Here is a 23,893-nt window from a genome sequence, read left to right as displayed (position 1 = left end):
TCACTCATCGGAAGCAAAGTTTTTTTCTTCCGGTAACCCACCGAAGAGTATCGTATCACACTCCGATGAATCCGATTTGTGTTTGTCGACTATCAGGTCAGTGTCCGACGTGTCGGGCGTAATCCGATGAGGCGAAATCGTCCGATGAAGGAACTAAGCTCAGAACTTAGTTCGCCATCGGACGCCATTTCCGGTCGCAAATCGAGTCAGCGTCGGATGAATGTCGAGTCAGTCCGATGTGTGTCAGAATCGTGTTGTGCAACTATCGGACCTGTCTAGCCGACGTCCGACGGCAATCTGATGAGTGTCCGATGATTTACTGTCATCTGACGCTCATCTGATTGCAATCGGCGGTCTGCCCGACGCGCCTGATAGCCGCCCATCACCAATTCGATTCTCATCGGCGGTTAACGTGATAATTAGTACCGTCCGATTGCTATCCGTTGTGACATCGGAGGGTAATCGCTCATTAACCAAACTACCATCCGACACATATCGCATAGCAAGCGGCGACATCTGAAGGCCAACGGACTATGAAAGGAGGGCCAGCCGACGCTGACTTCACATATTTTCTCGGACACTACACAGCACCAAGATCTTAAATATGGCTCCAAGAAAAAACAGAAATGTTCGAGGACAGAAGGCTAAGAAGAGACCTCCCGACACTCCACAACAATCTCAAGTGGCAGAAGAATCCTCTGTGCCTTCTCCTGAGGATGCAGAGACGGAGGATAGGCCTATTCAGGCCCCAATCACTGCTCAGCCACACGACTCTCCTTGTGTTATTGGTAAGTACAGCTGAGTTAGGAATATCAAAGTGAGAAAAGCAAGTCAATATGTTTTTATAATGAATTGAATTGTAATTTTGAAATATTTGTAATCAATTCTTATCTAAATATTTGAAGAATTTTTGAGATGGAATGGAGTTTTATGTAGGCCTAAGTCATGTAAAGCTGTTTTTTCCATTATAAATTATCAGGCACCGTGAGGCCAGGCAGCACTGCTGCTACCACCAGCATCACCACCGTCATCACCGCCACAAACTTTACTGCAGGTTCCACATCCACTGCCTCCACAGCTGCTACTCCTGCTACTGCAGATGAAGATGACGATGAAGATGAGACAGAAAAAGGCAGGGACACTGATGGAGAAAATGCCCAGCCCCCTGCAAAGAGAAGGCGTAAGGCCCCGAGGCCTCCTGTCGTCCTTTCCGAAGAAGAAATGGTGGAGGTAGCTGAATTCCTCAAGGAGAACGATAGCCTGTATAACAAATCAAGAGACCTCTGGAGGGACACCCAGGCCAGAGCACGTCTGTGGGATCAGCAAGGACAGGCCATGGACAAGACGGGGTTGGAGCTGCAACAGTGGTACGAGAGTCTGAGGACAAAGCTTGGACGGCTAAAGAATAAAGCACAAAAGAGTGGATCTGGAGCTGAGGTCCTTACTGATGCCAACAAGCGCCTGCTGCAGCTTTTTGACTTCCTCACCCCTCACATGTACGTTGTGCAAAGGAGGAACATAGTTAGTGTAAGTATACTTAACAAAAAAAAAAAAAAAAAAAAAATTGTGAAATACATCATATCACGAAAAATGGAATAAAATTTAACAAAAAATTTTTTTGAATTATTTTACATTAACTTTGATTTATATCTTAACATTTCCTCATCTCAAAACATTATTTGCTTTGTATCTTTTCAGCTACAGGAACGTATTGAGGCCAGAGGACCAGCACCTCGGGAGGAGGAGGAAGAAGAAGAGGACCAGGAGTGAGGGGTGGAAAGACAGGTAGAGCCAGCCCAGCCAGAAAACCAGGAGGAAGCTACCACTAATCAGCAGTCTTTAGATGGAGCCAGCAAGGAAAGCACTCCATTCCCCAGGGGCAGCAGGTACAACAAGGGTAAGGCACCACAAAAGTCCCCGAGACAGCAGGAGACGGATGTTCTGGATCATCTTATCAAGAACCAGCAAAACAGCGAGCAGCTGATGGCCCTTTCTGCCCAGGTGTTGCGTACACTTGACAGGCCCCAGTCACAGCATCCAGACCGTGAGCAGTTCACTAACTACGTCGGTTCGGTGCTGCAGCAACTCCCTGATGACTTGTATAGGAAGGCAAACAGACTGCTGAGCAACTTGCTCCTTGACATACAAGATGAAGCCAGCACCAGACGCCAAGACTCTCTGTTCATGCAGCATCGACACACATCACTGCAACCTCCCTCGGATCCTCCAATAGCAAGACCTGGTACAAGTTCAGGGGTCAGTCAACCCCCTGCGGAGATGGATGGCAGCCCCCACCACACCTTTGGCCTACCAACCCAGTTTCCACCAGCGTTTGGCACTCCATGAAGCAGTCCTACATGGCGAACGTGATACCTGGGATGAACGACCATTCAACGCCCTCCTACACCACCATGCAGCCACGCTCCGCCAGCGCCCCTTCTCTCTCAGCAGGCAGAAGTTCTAGGGAGTCAAGTGACTTTAGTATGACAAGCTTCTTGGCAAGCCTGAATGATTCATCTCAGACGCCCCAGCAGCAGCAGACCCAGCAATGTTCACAGGAAGATTAGGGTCACCAAATGCAGAGCAAGGATGGCAAAAAAATGAAAAGAATAAAAGCAATTGTGTTTTTGTTTTCCGGCTTTGGACTTTTTTGTTTATCAGACTTGTCATTAATGAGGAATGAGCCAGGAAGACGATGTAGATTTTTTTTTGGATTAAACATGAGAACAATACTGAGAAGAAAACGAACATAAATCGGTCTTTGTTTTCATTGATTTAGTTTTTAGGAGTTAGACCCTTTATCATTTATAAGTTTTTTATCATTGACTTGTGTTTTGCTATGTTTGTAAAGATTGTTTTTGTTGAATAAAGTACGCACAGGTTGCATATTAATGTTTAGAATTATCTTGCGTATGATTTGTCATTCTTGAGTGAAACAAATCATTATTTCCCATCAATCTCTCTCTCTCTCTCTCTCTCTTAATGCTTTGGTTAAGAAATGAATACTTGTATTCGACTCCATTAATAAATTCAAATGTGAAGATTTGGAACGTAGAATGAATCAAGAAATAACAATTCAGAAAATTTACATTGTTCACTTTATTGAACACTATGCAACTCCCTTTTTAGATACATTGCCTTGGCTACAAGCTTCTTTGGCAATTCAAAAACACATCATATCCAAGTACAATAACTGATAATTATACTTGATGCAACTCTAATGTCGTACAAAATATTTTGGCAACTCAGTTACTCAGAAACACATCACTTTCATTAACTGATGTGTTTTTTTTTTTTTATTGATTGATTTTTTAAAATCAATAAGGTTTTTTGCAAATGCAACCTCACGGCATTTTGATTGAATTTTTTTTTACACACAAACATATTAGTCGCCGTTCAGACGACAAATCATGAACATTGCTTAATAATTATGACAATTAGTAATTTCAAGGCTCAACATCCATTGCGGTATTCTAACAAATGCTGGCAACAAAATAGTTAATCATAGTAATTGTCATCTTTATCTATGTCCACTTCAGGTAACAAAAGTTTATACTCCGTTATCTCAAATCATCCTCTCCTGCCAAGGAACTGCTCCTCCAAGAGGATTGTTGAAGTACAGTCTTAGGGTTTCACGCTGTGCTTTGGCCTCTGCTGTGTCGCGGAAGGGTCCTCTTGGAGTTGGTACTTCATGCATGGGAGCCATGTTCCTCCATTCTCCTGGTATGATGTTATGGTCGGTATCCTCTGTATCCAGCTGACCATGGTGCATGGCTGGGTGCCGTATTCCAATCAGGTTGTGGAGACAGACACATGTTTCTATGATGTTACGCACAACATCAGGTTGTTGCTGTAGTGTTCCTAGAAGACACTGGAATCTGGCTGCTAGTATTCCGAAGGCATTTTCCACGACTCTTCGGGCTCTACTTATGCGATAGTTGTATATCCGCTCTGTACGATTCAGGTTCTTTCTCGAGTAGGGCTTCATCATGTGGGTTCGCAAAGCAAAGGCGTCATCCCCGATCATGAAATATGGCATGTTCTGGTTGTCATTGGTCATTGGCTCAGGTGGGGGGAATCCTATTTGACCACTCTCCACTGTCTCTTTGAGCTCAGATGCATTGTATATCTGCGCGTCAGACATGTGTCCTTGAGCACCGGTGTCTATCCACAAGAACCGGTAGTTAGCATCAACAAGTGCCATGAGGACTACTGAGAAGAAATGTTTATAATTATGGTAGAGACTGCCGGAGTTCTCTGGTTTCCTGAGTGCCACGTGCTTGCCATCAAGTGCCCTCATTACATGTGGAACGTTCCAACGCCTCTCGTATTCTTCAGCAATTGCACGCCATTCTTGTTCAGTGGTGGGACACTGGATCACTTCATTAGCATACTCATCCACTATGGCTTGACAGACTTCGGGGATAAACTTGCAAATGGTTTCTCGAGCAACCCTGAAACTGTATGACAGTGACGGATACCGATCGCCAGCTGCAAGGTGCCTTATGGTACAGGCTAACTTGAGACCAGGTTCAAGGGCTCTCCTGGCATCGGTATCGTCCTTCGTGAGTCTTGGTGCGAGTCTCTGGAGTAGTTCATCAAAAAATTCTGGCGTAACTCTCAAGAAATTGAAAAATGCCGTTGTATCCTCCATTCTTAGTTCATTCAAGAGTCTGGTGTAGTGCCCATATAACAGCCTTCTCTCAGCTTGCAGCCATGGTCGAACCCAATAACGACGTAATCTTCTTCGCCTTTTTCTCAGCCTCTTTCTCAGGACCTGAAGGACTATTGCGTCTTGTTGCATAGTTTGTTGCTGGAGCATAAAAACACAGCCCAGGGCTGCAGCGTTGCGAAGAAGTTGATCCATGTCTAGTATTGTCAGGAGGTGCAGCCTGCTTTTATACTCGACTGCCGATTTTGGCGAAAATCCGACCAGTATTGGGTCAGTGTCCGATTACCCTCCGAACAGCAACCGATTTGTCGGGTTGATGTCGGGAGAGTGTTGGAAGTGTCAGATTAGTGTCAGGCCACCCTCGAATTACAATCCGACCACATTCGAATCAATCGGACGCTGCCGATGAAAATGGCGGACAGACATCGGGCTGCTACCAGTCCTTCATCCGATTACCCCGATCAATGTTGGATCTTTATAGGATTTTACGGAAAACAGGGACCAAAAAAGTGGATGTCGGGTGAATTTTCATCGGAGCGCTGACATTTTTGCAAAATTGGGATCAGATTGGCGTCAGATCAGGTTCCGATGGTCAGTGGAATGGGGGTATGAATAGAGAAAAGCCTACTCTTTTGTCTTTAAAGGAGAATGAAACCCTTGAAACCAGCTGAATCCATATAAAAGAGAAAAATCAAAGAAACATATTGTTGAAAGTTTGAGGAAGATTGAATGAATAATAAGAAAGTTATGAGCATTTGAATATTGAGATCACTAATGCCATGTAGATCCTCCCATTGGCAATGCAACCAAGATCTGTGATGTCACACACGTGCATCTCCCTCATTACTTTAGTATTTATTTCACTTATATTCTCACTTTTATAGAGTCTATCACAAGGTGAGGTGTTCTCTTTATGAGAGGACAAGTACAGAGGTTTCACAACATTATATCATTGATGAATCGTTTGTCATATGATTAGAATGAGCAAAAAGAGATGTTTTGGGGTACATTTTCAGTGTCCAAAAGGGGAGAGTTGTCCAGTTTTGGACACTGAAAATATACCCCAAAACATATCTTTTTGCTCATTCTAATCATATGACAAACTATCAATGATATAATGTTGTGAAACCTCTGTACTTGTCCTCCCATAAAGAGAACACCTCACCTTGTGATAGACTCTATAAAAGTGAGAATATAAGTGAAATAAGTACTAAAGTAATGAGGGAGTTGTACGTGTGTGACATCACAGATCTTGGTTGCATTGCCAATGGGAGGATCTACATGGCATTAGTGATCTCAATTTTCAAATGCTCATAACTTTCTTATTATTCATCCAATCTTCCTCAAACTTTCAACAATATGTTTCTTTGATTTTTCTCTTTGATATGGATTCAGCTGGTTTCAAGGGTTTCATTCTCCTTTAAGTGATTTAAAGGGAAAAAATACATACCCAAAACAAAATTTTGCCACATTGGGGGCTCCGAAAAGCACGATATCATAATAGTCAAGCTATGGATAAGGGTGTGGTATGTAACCTTCTATTTCGGAGAGAAGACCACGGATAGAACCCGACAGCAATGCATTTTTGTAAACTTTAGGGTCCATGCCATCCAGCTATGGGGTCATTTGCTTGTCCGGCTTTCGGTTGAATAAATCTCCTGGGCTGCCGGACTAAAAGTCGGCATATTGACAAGTTATAATGGGTCGAAATGATAATGATTAAGTTTGTATCAGTGGTAATTATTTCAGAATCACAATGATCAAAATGAAAATGTTACTATTAATGGTAACAAAATCTACAACAGGCAACGATAATGATGAAGGTGACGACGATGATGATGATGACGGTGGTGGTGATGATGACGATGGTGATGATGATGATGATGGTGATGATGGTGGTGATGATTGTGATGATGATGGCGATGATGATGAAGATGATGATGAGGAGGAGGAGGAGGAAGAGGAGGAGGATGATGGTGGTGGTGATGATGATGATGATGATGATGATGATGATAAGGAAGACGAGTGAATAAAATAAGGTGAGGGGAAGACTTGCAAAAAAAAATGTTTATGTCACTACATAAAATCTTCGCTCGAGCTTCATGCTCGCATTGCCTGTTTCAATGAGATTAAAATCTTGCTCAATAGGCTGATTGGGAGAGCTTAATCAAGTTTTGAAGTCAATATACAAAACATATTTCAACTCGGACATCGAGCTTTCATTTTTTTTTTTTTTACAATTTCTTTTTTTTAAGTGCTCTTTAAAATGTCTATTTTATTGTTCTAAATATTATGATTTTCCGCATACGCTATGCGCTCGCATTATTTGATTTGCCAAGTTCCTATATTGTTTTAGTGTATTTCATAAATTTCTCAAAATATCCCTTTTCATGTGTGATTGTCAAAACGTAGGCCTATTAGCTAGCGCTGTGCGCTCGCATTTTTAATGGTGTGTTGAGTATACCTCTATATAAATTCTATAACAAGCTACTTGAAAGCCCCTTTTCAGTACAATTTCTTTAAAAAAAATCGGCTCGCGATTTGCACTCGCATTGATTGTAAAAAATGTATTAACCCATGCATCCTATTCATAATTAGAAAATGCTTAAAATGTCCAGTTTTCAGGCCTTAGTTAATATCAACAGATTCATCGGTCTCATTAAGTATATTAGATCAATATAAGAAAATAAAATTTTGATAAATTCCCAATAACTAATTTAGCGCTTTTGTGGGCAGGCCCACAAAAATACATTGTTTGTGGTGTTATGAGCTTCTACAGTATACCCTTTCATATGCCCTCTTCATTTTTCACCGGCGCCACTTCGCCGGCGAAAGTCAACGGGCGATTGCAGAACAAACGAAAGAAAATTGTAAACATTACTTCTTACCTATTACAAAAAGGTATCAAAAAATTAATTACAACATATTTTGGAAGTATTACGATAAAAACAAACAATATCACCTTGTTTTTATATTTTAGCGCATTTTATACATGTAAAAAGCGCTTTATAATAAATATTGTTAGTAAAAAAAAGTTATGTTCGAGGGTATCTACATGGCCATAGAATTCAGCTGAGCTTGCAACTATCGCGCGCGGAATCTCGGTACAGGGGACTTCGGGGGAGTGTTTCATCAACATTTTCATCCGACAAGTTGTCAGATCTGACATCTTTCCCTGCATGTTGATTGGCTGAAAGGCACTGTTCCTATGGTAACTGTCGGATAAAATGGGACTTGTCGGATAAAACATCCGACAAGTCCTTTCATGAAACGCTCCCCTGGAGAGAAAAAAAAATGACATCTGACGTCATTAAAGAGGAGAAGTTCCCCGGGGGGGGGGCACTCGACCAAAAAAGTAGTGGGTATGTGCCGCGGGCGAGACAAAAAACGGGGGCCTTGGAGCGGGCTTATTGTAAAAAGGAGGGTCCTCGGAACGGGCTTCGGAACTACAAATGTTTGTGAAAACGGGGGTCCTTGGAACGGGTCGCCTGTGAATGAGTGCGTTTTCATCCCTATGGAACGGGCATACGTGCATGCAGCTAGCCCGGCGGCACGCAGATGCGATGGTCGGACAGCGCTCTGCGGCCGCTTTTCACCAAAATTGCGGCTCATTGTAGCAGCTCAATACGGCTGGAACGGCGTAACGGAAAATTTGCGAAGCTTTGGAGCGGATTTCTCTCTTCTTTTTTCTCGATAAAAAGAGAATGCTATGCTTTGGAGCGGCTTTCTTTGTTCTTTTTCTCAATAAGACAAAAATGCTATGCCTTGGAACGGAAATTTGAGTGTAAAAACGGGGGTCCCCTCCGCGGCACATACCCACTATGCATTATGTACTGAGTGCCCCCCCCCCCCCTCCGGTTCTCCGGTTTGCTTTCATACTGGCCTTTTCACCGGCGAACTTCGCCGGTGAAACAGTTTCGCCGGCGAAGTTCACCGGTGAAGTTCTCCTGTGTACCTTTCATACTGGACACTTTCCCCTTCGCTGGCGAACTTCGCCGGTGAAGTTCGCCGGTGAAAAGTGCAATATGAAAGGGGTATAAAGTGCTGACACCCCTATTTATAGAATAGAAGGTCCTTTGTTTCCAAAGGGGCAGTGGGCAACCTTTTGGCTTGGCTTGGCATTCTTACTGTACAAGCTACAACTACAAACAAATGGCCTGACCAACTCTCATCTTTTACTTTTATTTTAAAGGTAAGCTTGCAACTATTTCTTACTTTTAACTTTTCCCTTAGTAATAGATAATGCATTGTATGTTTTGTGACTTTTCATATTATGAGTAGTGTAAACGAGTGTGATTTTATGAGAATATGCTGAGAGATGTTGTAGTATTCAGGTACTGTAATTTAGTTAGTTGATAGTTTTGTAGTCATGATAATTTAATGTTAATTGGGAGAGGTCTAACCAGTTATGTTGATGCATTATGAAATGATATTTTACATAGGTGAATTCTATTAAGTCATACTGTTTCTGTCAACAAATATTAGTATTTGGAGAACGATATGTTTTGGAGTGTAAACGCATCCATGGCATGTGCATCTCTCTGCCTATTGCAGTCATATACTTTATGGAGGCGTACATTGGTTGCGTTCCCACTCTGATATATAATCAATTGTATATTGTAAGTGTATACATATATACGGTATCAGTGCTAGTCTGCTACTCAGGTATTAGATAGATTAAAGGAAAATGAAACCTTTGAAAAAAGACAGCTTGTGTAAAAACAGAAAAATCAAAGAAACAGATCAACGAAAGTTTGAGAAAAATCGGACAAACAATGAGAAAGTTATGAGCATTTGAATATTGTGATCACTAATGCTATGGAGATCCTCACGTTGGCAATGCGACAAAGATGTGTCATGTCACTTGTGAACAACTCTCCCCATTACTTTAGTATATTATATTTCACTAAAACTTACTCTTTTATCACATTTATCAGTAGATCATGTGTTCTTTCTATAGGAGAGCATGTCATACAAATTTTTAAAGAAACATCATGGATAAAGAGTTTGTATCACCATAAGAAAAAGCAAAAAGAGACATTTGGGGGTATTTTATAGTCCATCAAAGGGAAAGTTGTTCACATGTGACATCACACATCCTTGTCGCATTGCCAATGGGAGGATCTCCATGGCATTAGTGATTGCAATATTCAAAGGCTCATAACTTTCTCATTAGTTGTTCGATTTTTCTCAAACTTTCTTTGTTCTTATTCTTTGATTTTTCTGTTTTGACACAAGCTTACTTGTTCCAAAGAAAGGTTTAATTTCCCTTTAATGTGTCTTGTGTTGTTAAGATTGGAAAAGATGGGCAAATATATCATTCTTAAGATTTATCATTGAACTAATAGTTATTACTCTTTTGTTATTTGGGAAGGCTGGACTGAGTTCAACATTAAGTTGTTTATCCCGTCAAACCATGCTAGTAGGTCCATGGTCAAACGCAGCCTGGTGAATCAAGAACTTTGGTTGTATGTATAATTCATCATTTTAATTTAGGGAACTTTTATTCATCCTCCTCATGTTGGTAGAGACTGGCCAGTTAGTATCCTTGGATATGTTTATGTTAACTTGTCATTGTTTATGGGGAGAAGGGTGGGTGATCTTGGCCAGCAGGTGGTCACTGGATGTTTATATGATGTCTGTAGTTGAATAAGTTTAGTCCCAGTATTGGTCAAAAGTCCCTGGAAGTTTATGTACTAATAGTGTAGACCTGTTCAGACTAAGACGTTTTAGTTATTGGTATAGTTAAGATTAAATTTATCTTGTAGGGCAGTAGAGCTTTGAGGAATGTTTGATGGTCCACAAGGGAATAGGGTCGATGACTCGATGTCCTTAGCATGCATGTCCCGGTCCTAGGTCAAAATAATAATTAAAAAATATTAGCTCGCGCTTCGCGCTCGCATCATTTATTAAGTGTGATCCACATCCACTTCGAAATTCTACTACACAGTGCTTCAAATAGTGCTTAAATTGACTCCTTTTTTCAGTTCGAAATATCGAATGTTTTCGAGCTCGCATTATTGATCTTCGTGATTAATGTATTCAGAATGCCCAGATTCTAAGTCGAAATCTAAAACACGCGCACGCATGTTTATTGAGATAGGCAGCTCGTTCTTCATTTAAAACGTGCTAAAATCATTCCGTTTCAGATGAGAATATCAATAATTTTCTGCTCGCGCGCCACGCTCGCATTATTAGGAAGATACCCAATTACTATCCTATTCATGATTTACAAAACATAAATAGAGTGTCCCGTTTTTAGGTCTAAAATCTGAATTTTCTTCTAATTCGCATCAATAGTTAAGTTACATACCTATCCCTTTCATGATTACAAAAAGTACTTAGAATAACAATTTTTTTAGGTCGGAATGTCACAAATCTTTAGCTCGCGCTCGCATTATTTAATCGTTGAAATATGTATCGTCTTAATGGCTAACTACAAAACGTACACCTTAACCGTGTTAACAAGTTCCTTTTCGTTCAGGCCAGAACGCATATTAAAAATTTCTGCTCGCGGTTTGCGCTCGCAGTAACTATCAATTTTCAGGACAAATACATGAAAAACCAAAAACTTTTAGCTCGCGCTTCGCGCTAACACTATCTAAGTAGGGATTATAATATCATTACACATGTATGTTATTTTCTAAGAATAAAGCTAAGAAATGACTGGTAGGACATGCCCCTCCCCCGTCCCCCCAAAAAAAAATCATGACCAAGACAATTATCAATTTTACGCAATACGCCATATCGAGCCCCCTCAAATTTGTTGGCTCATTACGCCACTGGGACAATCCTTTTAAAGAAACAAACAACAATCGATTTTGATCGGGGAAACTATGGGTGAAAAAGAATTTTGGGCCCTCCCCCTATTGGCGGAAGCTGGATCCGCCCCTGCAACACACACATACATAAACGTATATAAAAAAAACTGTTCATGAACATTAAAATTTGAAATAGGGTACAGAAAAAAAAAATCTGCAAATCAGAATGACACAAGAGAAGGGGAAATTAAAGCGAACTAGTACAAAATTATCAACACTCGCACCACACTAGGTCAATCTTATCTGTTCACATTCAAATCTCTTTTCACCTTCAGTTCATCCTATTTTTTTTATATGTAAACTTATCTTGCCTGATTTTGATGCCAGGCGACTTTCTTCCTCTATAATATCTCGTAATATATTTTTGTATTTTTATGAAAGAGGGTACCCGGCCTTCAGATCTCGAATTAGAAATTTTTATTAATAAAATAACAGAATTAACACATTTATTTCTATAAAAATTTCCAGGTAATCCTAAAAACATATCCCTCCAATCATTCAACTAAACAAAAATGATCAATACAAAATTGCCACAGTGGTTTAACTTTTATACAGTCCATGAATATATGAAAATATGATTCAGTTTGTGTGCAACAAAACGAGCAGTAATTATCCCCCACATTATACACGGACACCCACCACGCCCCCACACGCGCATACAACCAAAGGGGCCGGGAAAACAGGAAACCCCAGGTTTTGTTGGTTTTCGTGAATAGGCCTAGATTCTATATTAACTACTGATTATTAAAAAAAAATCGCATGTAGAATAAATGATCTTTTTCGACTTAAAGTTGGTTTGGTCATGAGTCAACATATAATTATGTTGGTATATATAAGAAAAAAAAATGTAACAAATGACATTGTAAAGAGTGTCAAGCTTCCCATCTTATCACCTTTAATTACTGAAATATACCAAAACTTTTAAACATGATATGAAAAGAACATTTCAAATTTAGGCCGACTGTCGACGTCATCAACTTTAATGAAGGGAAACGTTTTAATGTCTAACGAAAAATAAAATCAAGAAAAAACTAGAATGATGATAATATAATAAAAAGAATGAGTTATTCTCATAGAAATAAGCCCCATTTTGCTATGTATTTGATTTGACTACAAAATACTCATTTCGAATGTCAGTGCAAAAATGCAGTGTAACCATGGCAACCATGCCAATGATCGACTTTGAAAATGTTGAACAGAGGAATAATAGGGACCGCAGAATGGTTTTGAAAGTGTGTATGGGGGGGGGGAGGAGGGGCTGACCCGCTGACCGTATATAAAAAAAATCACAATCTGATGGTGATTTTTACGTTTTTGTACACGTTTTGGAGGGGGGCTGAAGCTCACCCAGCCCAACGTTTCTGCGGCACCTGTGATTCAACTGTTTAGACCACTTCAATGAGATATATAGAACTGACGACCAAGCAACTAGTTAAATGAAATGACTGTAAAATATCTAAATAGAAATAAGGACCTATTAACCACGGTATGATCATGGCTAGTTAACCAAATAATAATTTAAAAGGTAAAGTCCAACGACAATGAGCTGATTTCAATGAAAAAAAAAAAAAAAAAATCAAGCTTGAAACTATCTCGGTGGCCTGCATGAGATGCGCGGATTCGTTACTCGGTCACAACGGGAGCGGACGTGGGAGTGGCACCGGGTACCATGGGTATGCTAAAGAGCAGCTCTTTCAGCTCTTCTCTTGCTTCTTCGTTCTCTGGGTATTTTATGACGTTTTCGTTCTCATCCAGATAGCCAAGTTCCTTCAGCCTGTCAAGGAAGAGCTTGGCCCTGTAAAGATTGACGACTGCATCCCTCCAAAAGTTTTGTATATGTTTAATATCTGCAGCAAAAAGGGCTTCAAAATCTACAAAAATGAACAAAGAGAGAGAGAGAGAGGGGGTGGAGAGCGAGAGAGATGGGGTTGCATGAGAATAAAGAAACCCAAACAAAATGGATTTTTTTTTTCATATTGTCGTAAAATCACTAACTTATACAATATACACGTTTTCATAAACAGTGGCCGGTCCAGGGGTCAGGGCGGGTGACACATCCAATCCATACCCCCCTTGAGAGCCTTTGAATATATATTTTTTTATTTGAAAATGTGGGTCCAACCGAAGTGAAGGCCCTTTTTTGTGTGAAATTTTCCGTGACGTAATCACCATCATTCGGGATGTGAAGAACTTTTTTTTTTGCTTTTGATTTATTATTCTTAATAGATCATGATAGTCACCATAGTAATATGTGTACGTCATTACTATAATGATATCATATTATTATATAATGTTAGTCAGATATATCATGTTAATGTAGCCTATAATAAAAAATTAATAATTATGATTTATAAAGCGACGTATCCACCTTGCTAAATGCTCAAGGCTAAGCTAGCCTACCTATTCCCGGGCGCACAGCTTTTTGAGGAATTGCTTAAAGGACAAGTCCACCCCATCAAATTTGAATAAAAAGAGAAAAATCCAACAAGCATAACACTGGAAATTTCATCGAAATCGGATGTAAAATAAGAAAGATATGACTTTTTAAAGTTTCTCTTAATTTCACAAAACAGTTATACGCACATCCTGGTCGGTATGCAAATGAGGAGACTGATGATGTCAGCCACTCACTATTTCTTTTGTATTTTATTATAAGAGATATGGAATATTCTAATTTTCTCCTCATTGTCAAGTGAAACAACGTCGTCGATTACTTCCTCCCTGAACAAAATAAGTGGAATTAGCATGTCTAATACCATATGGTTCAGTCAAGTTGGTCCAGATTGTCAAATCTTTTTAAAAAGGAATTATTGTATAATTCAAACAATAAAAACAAAAGAAATAGCGAGTGAAGGACATCATCAACTGTCTCGTTTGCATGTCACTGAGTTGTGCATATCCCTGTTTTGTGATAAATAAGTGAAAATTTAAAATGTCAGAACTTTGTTATTTTACATTCGATTTTGATGAAATTTTCAGCGTAAGCTAGTTTGATTTTTCTCTGTTTATTCAAATCAACATTTTTCTGGGGTGGACTTAATTGACCTTAAATTCCTGCCCGTACCCATTTACCTCAACTGGGTTGAGTACGATGTGGGTATTTCTGAAGGAAACACACCATGGCTTGGAATCGAACCCACGGCCTTCAGATTGAAAGACGAGAGTCTTAAAGGTCAAGTCCACCCAAGAAAAATGTTGATTTGAATCAATAGAGAAAAATCAAACCAGCATAATGCTGAAAATTTCATCAAAATCGGATGTAAAATAAGAGAGTTATGACATTTTAAAGTTTCGCTTATTTTTCAAAAAACAGTTATATGCACAACTCAGTAACATGCAAATGAGAGAGTCGATGTTGTCTCTCACTCACTATTTCTTTTGTTTTTTATTGTTTATATTATACAATATTTCAATTTTTACCAATTTGACATTAAGGCCCAACTTAACTGAACCAGAAAATGTAAAAACAATGGCTATTCCAAATATCCAGGGAGGAATAAAACTTTGTTTTACATGACAATGAGAAAATTAGAATATTTCATAAAATAAAATACAAATGAAATAGTGAGTGAGTGATGTCATCAGTCCCCTCATTTGCATACCAATGATGATGTGCATATTGTCTCTCCATAATTGCGCTTGCCCCCCCCCCCCCCTTCCTGCCGTGACCCACGGTTTGCCACTGTGTGCGTTTTGCTTCGTGTGATATTAGTATTCATTACACTAACTCATGAAATTCCACGGCATAATTTCTTTTTTTAATACTGCCCCCCCCCTTTTTATCAAACGACTTCTCTAACACGGTACCAGTAAAGATTAAAATAACATACACATGATGTTGTAAAATTTGTGACATATTCAGCTTGAATTTTAGTAGCCGTCGGAGGGCCATTTGCTTTAAACACTATTAGAGTGCATAAATATCAAAACAAATAACGCTATACCATCAAAATAAATTGATTAACATAAATTGCATATGATATGCAATACTTTTAATACAAATATTTGAAAAAAAAGTTTTGATTGCAAATAATTAGAAGCATTTTGGGAGGGAAATTTTATTTAAAAAACAAAACAAAACAAGGAATAACACTCCCTGCCCCCAGCCACTAGTATCCGACACTCACCGGTGCCAATGGAAGGTGTCGTGTACTACTGCGACAAGGAGAGGTGATACACCCAATAGAATCGCTTGCAAGTTTTCCTATTTAAAATACAAAAAATTCATCCTACGAAATATGATGGTTAGCATTTCGGAAAGCGCGTTTACTTTTACAGTGAATTAATTGCTGTTCATCCATTCTCATCAGCGATAAATAGGCCTATAGCATTTTTACAAACTTTTCAGACAAATGGGCATGATGGGAGGAGGTAAAGTAAAAATATTAACATGACCTTGGGTAAAAAATCAATTTTAAACGTGCAAAAGATCTTGCGACCAAATTGAACATGAATATTCATTCATTTTGATGTCAAAGGTTTTAACAGTCATGTTCAATGCTTTAGATCATTGGCAGGGATTCCCCATAGTTTCTATCTTAATAGTACACAGCCAGTTAGCAAAGTTCACTATTTTTTTAAAGGTTGTCTGTTATACCGCCACCTGTCATGATAATATATATAGTCAGTATTAAGATTATAGTTTTATTCACAAAGACCTTCATCTCCTCTTCCTTCTCATCCTTCTTCTTCTTCTTCTTCTTCTTCCACTCCTCCTTTTTGTTCTTCTTCTTGGGCTACTTCTTCTCCTCCTCCCATGGACCTGGCCACGGAGTATTATCTATTGTTACTGGGGGTGCTGTGATAATGCTCAGCACCCCCAGTAACAATAGACTAATCCTCTGTGGATAGGTCCCTGCCTCCTCCTTTTTGCATGTTCTTGTTCTTTTCCTCCTTGTTGTTGTTTATGTTCTTGTTCTTGTTTTTCATCTTGTTCTTGTTCTTTCTTCTCCTTCTTCTTCTCTTCTCTTGTTTCCCTCCCCGGTCCGTGATCACAATGCGCTTTGATATTTTATACAAAATTAAGGAAAGTCTTCTTGATGTCTAACTTTTTTCCTTAAATTGTCAATACTGATTTTCCTTTTTTTAATCAGAAGACTTAAAAAAAGGTGATAAATGAAGATAAAAAATAAAGAAAAGTGTGTCGCTGTAAGTAAAATTTAACAAATTCAGCTAAAATTCATGCGGCTGTCTGATGTCAATTTGCTGAAAACTATTTCAGAATATGCTTATCAAAGAAATACAGAGATATTGATTAACCCATGTTTGCATATGGATATGCAATCGTTTTAATAAACAAATAAAAAAAACAAAAGAAAAGTTTTGATTATTAATAATTATAAGCATTTTGGGAGGGAAAATTTGATTTTTAGATAAAACAAAACAAAACAAGGAATAACACTCCCTGCCCCCAGCCACTAGTATCCGACACTCACCGGTGCCAATGGAAGGTGTCGTGTACTACAGCGACAAGGAGAGGTGATACACCCAATAGAATCGCTTGCAAGTTTTTTCTATTTAAAATACAAAAGATTCATCCTACGAAATATGATGGTTAGCATTTCGAAAAGCGCGTTTACTTATAGTTTTATTCACAAAGTCCTTCATCTCCTCTTCCTTCTCATCCTTCTTCTTCTTCTTCTTCCACTCCTCCTTTTTGTTCTTCTTCTTGATATTCTTCTTCTCCTCCTCCCATGGACCTGTCCACGGAAAATTATCTATTTACTGGGGGTGCTGTGACAATGCTCAGCACCCCCAGTAACAATAGACTAATCCTCTGTGGATAGGTCCTTGCCTCCTCCTTCTTGCAAGTTCTTGTTCTTTTTCTTCTTGTTGTTGTTTATGTTCTTCTTCTTGTTCTTCATCTTGTTCTTGTTCTTCTTCTCCTTCTTCTTCTCTTCTCTTGTTTCCCTCCCCGGTCCGTGATCACAATGCGCTTTGATATTTTATACAAAATTAAGGAAAGTCTTCTTTATGTCTAACTTTTTTCCTTAAATTGTCAATACTAATTTTCCTTTTTTTAATCAGAAGACTTAAAAAAAGGTGATAAATGAAGATAAAAAATAAAGAAAAGTGTGTCGCTGTAAGTAAAATTGAACACATTCAGCTTAAATTCATGCGGCTGTCTGATGTCAATTTGCTGAAAACTATTTCAGAATATGCTTATCAAAAAATACAGAATAAATTGATTAACCCATGTTTGCATATGGATATGCAATGCTTTAAATAAACATATAAAAAACAAAAGAAAAAGAAGTTTGATTACCAATAATTAGAAGCATTTGGGGAGGGAAAATTTGATTTTTAGATCAAACAAAAACAAAACAAGGAATAACACTCCCTGCCCCCAGCCACTAGTATCCGACACTCACCGGTGCCAATGGAAGGTGTCGTGTACTACTGCGACAAGGAGAGGTGATACACCCAATATAATCGCTTGCAAGTTTTCCTATTTAAAATACAAAAGATTCATCCTACGAAATATGATGGTTAGCATTTCGAAAAGCGCGTTTACTTTTACAGTGAATGAATTGCTGTTCATCCATTCTCATCAGCGATAAATATAGCATTTTTACAAACTTTTCAGACAAATGGGCATGATGGGAGGAGGTAAAGTCAAAAGATTAACATGACATTGGGTAAAAAAATCAATTTTAAACGTGCAAAAGATCTTGCGACCAAATTGAACATGAATATTCATTCATTTTGATGTCAAAGGTTTTAACAGTCATGTTCAATGTTTTAGATCAATGGTGGGGATTCCCCATAGTTTCTATCTTAATAGTACACAGCCAGTTAGCAAGTTCACTAATTTTTTAAAGGTTGTCTGTTATACCGCCACCTGTCATGATAATATTTATAGTCAGTATTAAGATTATAGTTTTATTCACAAAGACCTTCATCTCCTCTTCCTTCTCATCCTTCTTCTTCTTCTTCCACTCCTCCTTTTTGTTCCTCTCTTTGATCTTCTTCTTCTCCTCAGGCTCCTCCTTCTTGCATGTTCTTGTCCTTCTTCTTCTCTTCTCTTGTTTCCCTCCCCGGTCCGTGATCACAATGCGCTTTGATATTTTTTACAAAATTAAGGAAAGTCTTCTTTATGTCTAACTTTTTTCCTTAAATTGTCAATACTGATTTTCCTTTTTTTAATCAGAAGACTTAAAAAAAAGTGATAAATAAAGATAAAAAATAAAGAAAAGTGTGTCGCTGTAAGTAAAATTGAACACATTCAGCTTAAATTTATGCGACTGTCTGATGTAAATTTGCTGAAAACTATTTCAGAATATGATTATCAAAAAATACAGAATAAATTTATTAACCCATGTTTGCATATGGATATGCAATGCTTTTTTTTTTTTTTTTAGATTTAGATTTTATTTCCGTTCAACAATTTTTTTCAAAATATAATCAAAGTAACAATACATATTCAATATAATCGATAATACAGACAAATCAATGAAATTTCGTAACAAATGTTGAATATAAATTAAACAAATCTACAATTTGTTTCAGTAATATTATCAATGAAAAGAAACAAGAAATGAACGGAGGGACTTGCCAAGAAAAGCAAAAGCTTGTAGAGAAGGCAAGCCCCTAAACTTAGTTTCAGTACTAATTATAAACAAACTATATATACAACTCTATACAAAAATCGAGACGGACACAGAAGACAGACTTAAAACAAGTAATCCACAAATATCAAAATAAAACGAATAAGCGACAACAAAAATAAGAGAAAGTAATTCAAATAATAATAATTACAGTGGTAACACAAAAAAAAAAGTACTTACAAAATCATAATAGGGAGGGAAAAGTGGCAAAGGAAAGAAAGAGGGAGATAAGGGAGGTGCAAAATAAAAAGTGCAAATGAAAGGAGGAACATGGCAGGTGCACAGGTCGTAATGTATTGTATCATGTTGTAGTGTTGTTGTTTTTTTTATAAGTAAAGTTTGACAAATTTATTGGCAGTTAAAGGTTAAGTTATTATGTAGTTTTAGTTTAGGTTATGTGTTAGCTTGACTTGTTGGTGTGGAGTATTGACAAATGAGCATCTTTTTAAGTTTGCGTTTAAAAATATTAAGGTTTGTAGATTCTTTAAAGTCGTTGGGCAGGGAATTCCAATACACAGGTCCAAAAAAGATAAAAGAGTTTTTCGCTAATATAGTACGGGTAGGGGGTAGGTGATAACAATTACGTTGTCTCGTTGGGTAATCGTGTATAGAGGAGTTTTTACAGAACATATTTGAAAAAATTGTTGGGAGATCATCTTTGTTTAGTTTATACATAAATTGGGCGAGTTGGAAAAGATATAAATCACTCACTTTAAGAATATTATTTTGGAAGAATAGTATATTTGTGTGTGATCTGAATTGGGTTTGAAAAATAATTCTAAGAGCCTTCTTCTGCAGCAACAGTATTCTTTGTAATTGTGTTTGGATCGCACAACCCCATGCCAAAATGCCATAATTAATGTATGGTAATATTAATGTATGATACAGTGTAAGTAAAGTGTGAGATGGGAGAAAATATTTGAGTTTGTTGATAATTCCGATGTTTCTTGAAATTGTTTTGCATGTATTATTGATGTGTGGTTTCCATGATAGCTTATTATCAATAGTAACCCCCAAAAATCTTGTCTCTGAAACATTTTCAAGAACAGTATTATCAAAAATTATGTTGTCAGGTATTGTATTTATTCTGTTACTAAAAAGCATAAAATTCGTCTTTTGTAAGTTAAGTGATAGTTTATTCGCCTTAATCCAGTCAGTGACATGTATAAGTTCTGAGTTTACAATTCTTACAAGTTGGTTTACGTTATCATGAGAAAAGAAAATGTTCGAATCGTCAGCAAACAATACAAATGTTAGTAAATTTGAACTTTTTTTAATGTCATTAATATATGTAATAAAAAGAAGAGGACCAAGTAAACTACCCTGTGGTACTCCACATGTAATAGGAAGAGTAGAAGAAACAACGTTGTTGACTGACACAAATTGAGACCTGTCTGTTAGGTAGCTCTTGAACCACTCCAAGGCCTTCCCCCTGATACCATAAAAAGAAAGTTTATGAAGAAGTATATCGTGGTTAATGGTATCGAAGGCCTTGGAGAAGTCCAGGAAAATACCAACAGTATGACAACCTATATCTATGGAAGAAGTAATTTTATTAATAAAAGTCAAAATTGCATGCGAGGTGCTATGATTTTCGCGGAAACCAAATTGCGAGTTCGAAAAAGTATTGAATTTATTAAAGAACGTAATTGTACGAGTATGTATAAGTTTTTCGAGAATTTTAGATAACGAAGTGAGCAATGAAATAGGACGGTAATTAGAAACAAGTTGATTATCACCTTTTTTGTAAAGGGGGATGACTTTGGCTATTTTCATTAGGTTAGGTACCTTCCCTGTGTTCATAGAAACATTAAATATGTGGACCAGAGGATCGACGATAGTTAAAATAATTTTCTTAAGTAGGAAGTTAGGAATACCATCGAAACCTGGGCTCTTCTTGGTCTGTAGATTATTAACAATATTAATAATTTCTCTTGTGTTCGTAGGATTAAAAAATATAGAGTTTGGATTTGGGTTGTCAAGAAAACTGTTGAAAGATTTATGAGTTTGAGGGACTTTGCTTGCCAGATTGTTGCCAATGTTTGAAAAATATGAATTAAATTCTTGTGCTATTGAGATGTTGTCGTCAGTAGTTGTATTGTTTACTTTTATTTTTGTTATAGAAGTACTTTTTTTGTTTTTGTTTAATGCTCCATTAATGATTTTCCATGTGTTCCTCATATCGTTTTTGAACAAATTGAGTTGGGAGGTATAATATTCTCTTTTTGCAATGCGTAATAAAGTAGTGAGTGTGTTTTTGTATGAAGTATATTTAAAGCGAGATTCGTTATTTTGTTTAGTTATGTATTTATAGTAAAGGTTGTTCTTTCGGTTGATTGATCTCAAAAGTGATTTAGTAATCCAAGGGTGGAGTGGAACCTTTTTATAATTTGATTTTCTGTTAGTGGTAAAAGGAACGTGAGTATCTAGAGAAGAGTTTAATTTGGAAATGAAAAAGTTATATGCGTCATCAACGTCTGTGGATTCAAAAACAGTTGACCAGTCTGTTGTATTTAAATTATTAACTAGATTGTTTATGTTGTCATCAGTTATCTTTCGAAATGGAGTATTGAATGCTTCTTTCATGATAATTTTATTTGTAGATAATTTAGCAAAAATTGGAAAGTGATCGGTAATGTCACTAAGGATAATACCGGCTTTGGGAATTTGTTGAGTTATATTACTAAAAATGTTATCAATTAAAGTGGCCGAGTTATCTGTCACTCTTGTCGGTTTAGTGATAAGCGGTAAAAAAGAATATGAAAGAAACATTTCAAGAAACTCATGTGAGGTGCTGTTTGAATTACAATCTACTAAGTTAATATTAAAGTCACCCATAAAAAAGCAATCTTTATTTTTCAAAACAGGATTTGATAAAATTTCATTAAGAGATTCTAAAAAAGTATTAACATTAGATTGAGGGGGTCTATAAAAAACACCAAGTACTAAGTTTTTACCTTTGGGGTTTGTGACTTCAACAAATAGGGTTTCTAGAACGTCGTTAGATATGGTCATGTTAGCTATAAGAGTATGGTCGTATTGTTGCGGTATGTAAAGAGCTACACCACCCCCAGGTCTTAGCGTTCTATTGTTAACAATCAAATCAAAATCAGGGAGTGTGAAGAGGGAACATGGATTATCAGAGAACCATGTTTCGGTTAAACCAATAAATGAAGATTTCGGAAACCGGTTTTTATCTAGAAATAGTCTAAGTTTATCAAAGTTTTTACTGGCACTTCTGATATTAAAATGGAGAAGAAAAAAACTTTCGCCAGTGTTATCTGATGTAATGTATGATTTGAAATGTTGTTCTGTGAAATAATGTGATGTAGTGAGCTGTCCGAAGTGATCATTTGCATCCAAATTGTAATTAAGATCGGATGTATTATTGTCCATAAAATTCTGTATGTGTGCATCATAGTTGGAGTTATCATGATTATCTAGTGTGCGAGTAACGCCATGTTGCGCCGAGAGAGACAACAAGTCATCGTTATTTAGAGAGCTAAATGGAAACCTAGAAAAATCCGTCATTAGCAGGGGAGATGGTGGGTAAACGAAACCTAAAGGAAGCAATACACTGTGCTACGTACAAAACACCCCCCCCCCATAAATAAACATATAAAAACAAAAGAAAAAGAAGTGTGATTACCAATAATTAAAAGCATTTGGGGAGGGAAAATGTGATTTTTAGATAAAAAAAACAAAACAAGGAATAACACTCCCTGCCCCCAGCCACTAGTATCCGACACTCACCGGTGCCAATGGAAGGTGTCGTGTACTACTGCGACAAGGAGAGGTGATACACCCAATAGAATCGCTTGCAAGTTTTCATATTTAAAATACAAAAGATTCATCCTAAGAAATATGATGGTTAGCATTTCGAAAAGCGCGTTTACTTTTAAAGTGAATGAATTGCTGTTCATCCATTCTCATCAGCGATGAATATAGCATTTTTGCAAACTTTTCAGACAAATGGGAGGAGGTAAAGTAAAATATTAACATGACATTGGGTATAAAATCAATTTTACACGTGCAAAAGATCTTGCGACCAAATTGAACATGAATATTCATTCATTTTGATGTCAAAGGTTTTAACAGTCATGTTCAATGTTTTAGATCATTGGCGGGGATACCCCATAGTTTCTATCTTAATAGTACACAGCCAGTTAGCAAAGTTCACTATTTTTTTACAGGTTGTCTGTTTTACCGCCACCTGTCATGATAATATTTATAGTCAGTATTAAGATTTTAGTTTTATTCGCAAATACCTTCATCTCCTCTTCCTCTCATCCTTCTTCTTCCACTCCTCCTTTTTGTTCTTCTTCTTGATCTTCTTCTTCTCCTCCTCTCACGGACCTAGCCACCAGGGGCGTCGATCCATTTTTCGGATGGGGGGGGGGGGCAAAATCATGAATCAACGTTCCAAAGGCGCTCGATCGTACAAAACACCCCCCCCCCCACACACACACATAGGCATATTATATATTTGTATATATATATATATATATATATATATATATATATATATGACTCATGAGATACAGACATGTATCTCACCAACAAATTAATGCGAGCGCGAAGCGCGAGCTGAAATTTTTTAGTATACTGACCTTAAAACAGGAAAAGCGTACATGTTTAATGTTTAGGACTGTTTGTATAGTAACTCATGAGGAGGATACATATCTCACTACACAGATAATGCGAGTGCCGAGAGCGAGCTGAAATTTCTTTATATTCTGACCTGAAAGCTTGATATTCTAAGCATTTTTTGTACCAATGATTAAGATTGGTAT

General features: G+C 37.6%; 2 protein-coding genes across 2 annotated transcripts; one reads left to right on the top strand and one right to left on the bottom strand.

The window, feature by feature from the left end:
* Positions 1 to 223: 223 nt before the first annotated feature.
* Positions 224 to 5,286, top strand: LOC135157180 (uncharacterized). Its single transcript, XM_064112040.1, has 3 exons — positions 224 to 788; positions 980 to 1,527; positions 1,699 to 5,286. The coding sequence occupies exons 1-3, from the start codon at positions 605 to 607 to the stop codon at positions 1,768 to 1,770; spliced, it is 804 nt and encodes a 267-aa protein (XP_063968110.1). The 5' UTR covers positions 224 to 604; the 3' UTR covers positions 1,771 to 5,286.
* LOC135157238 (uncharacterized) lies at positions 3,566 to 4,867 on the bottom strand. Its single transcript, XM_064112197.1, has one exon. The coding sequence runs from the start codon at positions 4,865 to 4,867 to the stop codon at positions 3,566 to 3,568; it is 1,302 nt and encodes a 433-aa protein (XP_063968267.1).
* Positions 5,287 to 23,893: the final 18,607 nt, after the last annotated feature.

This window comes from Lytechinus pictus, chromosome 17 (assembly GCF_037042905.1).
Source record: "Lytechinus pictus isolate F3 Inbred chromosome 17, Lp3.0, whole genome shotgun sequence".
In the NCBI taxonomy this organism is placed as follows: Eukaryota; Metazoa; Echinodermata; class Echinoidea; order Temnopleuroida; family Toxopneustidae; genus Lytechinus; species Lytechinus pictus.
Note: the sequence above shows the minus strand (reverse complement) of the source record. Positions and strands in the feature narration are given on the sequence as shown.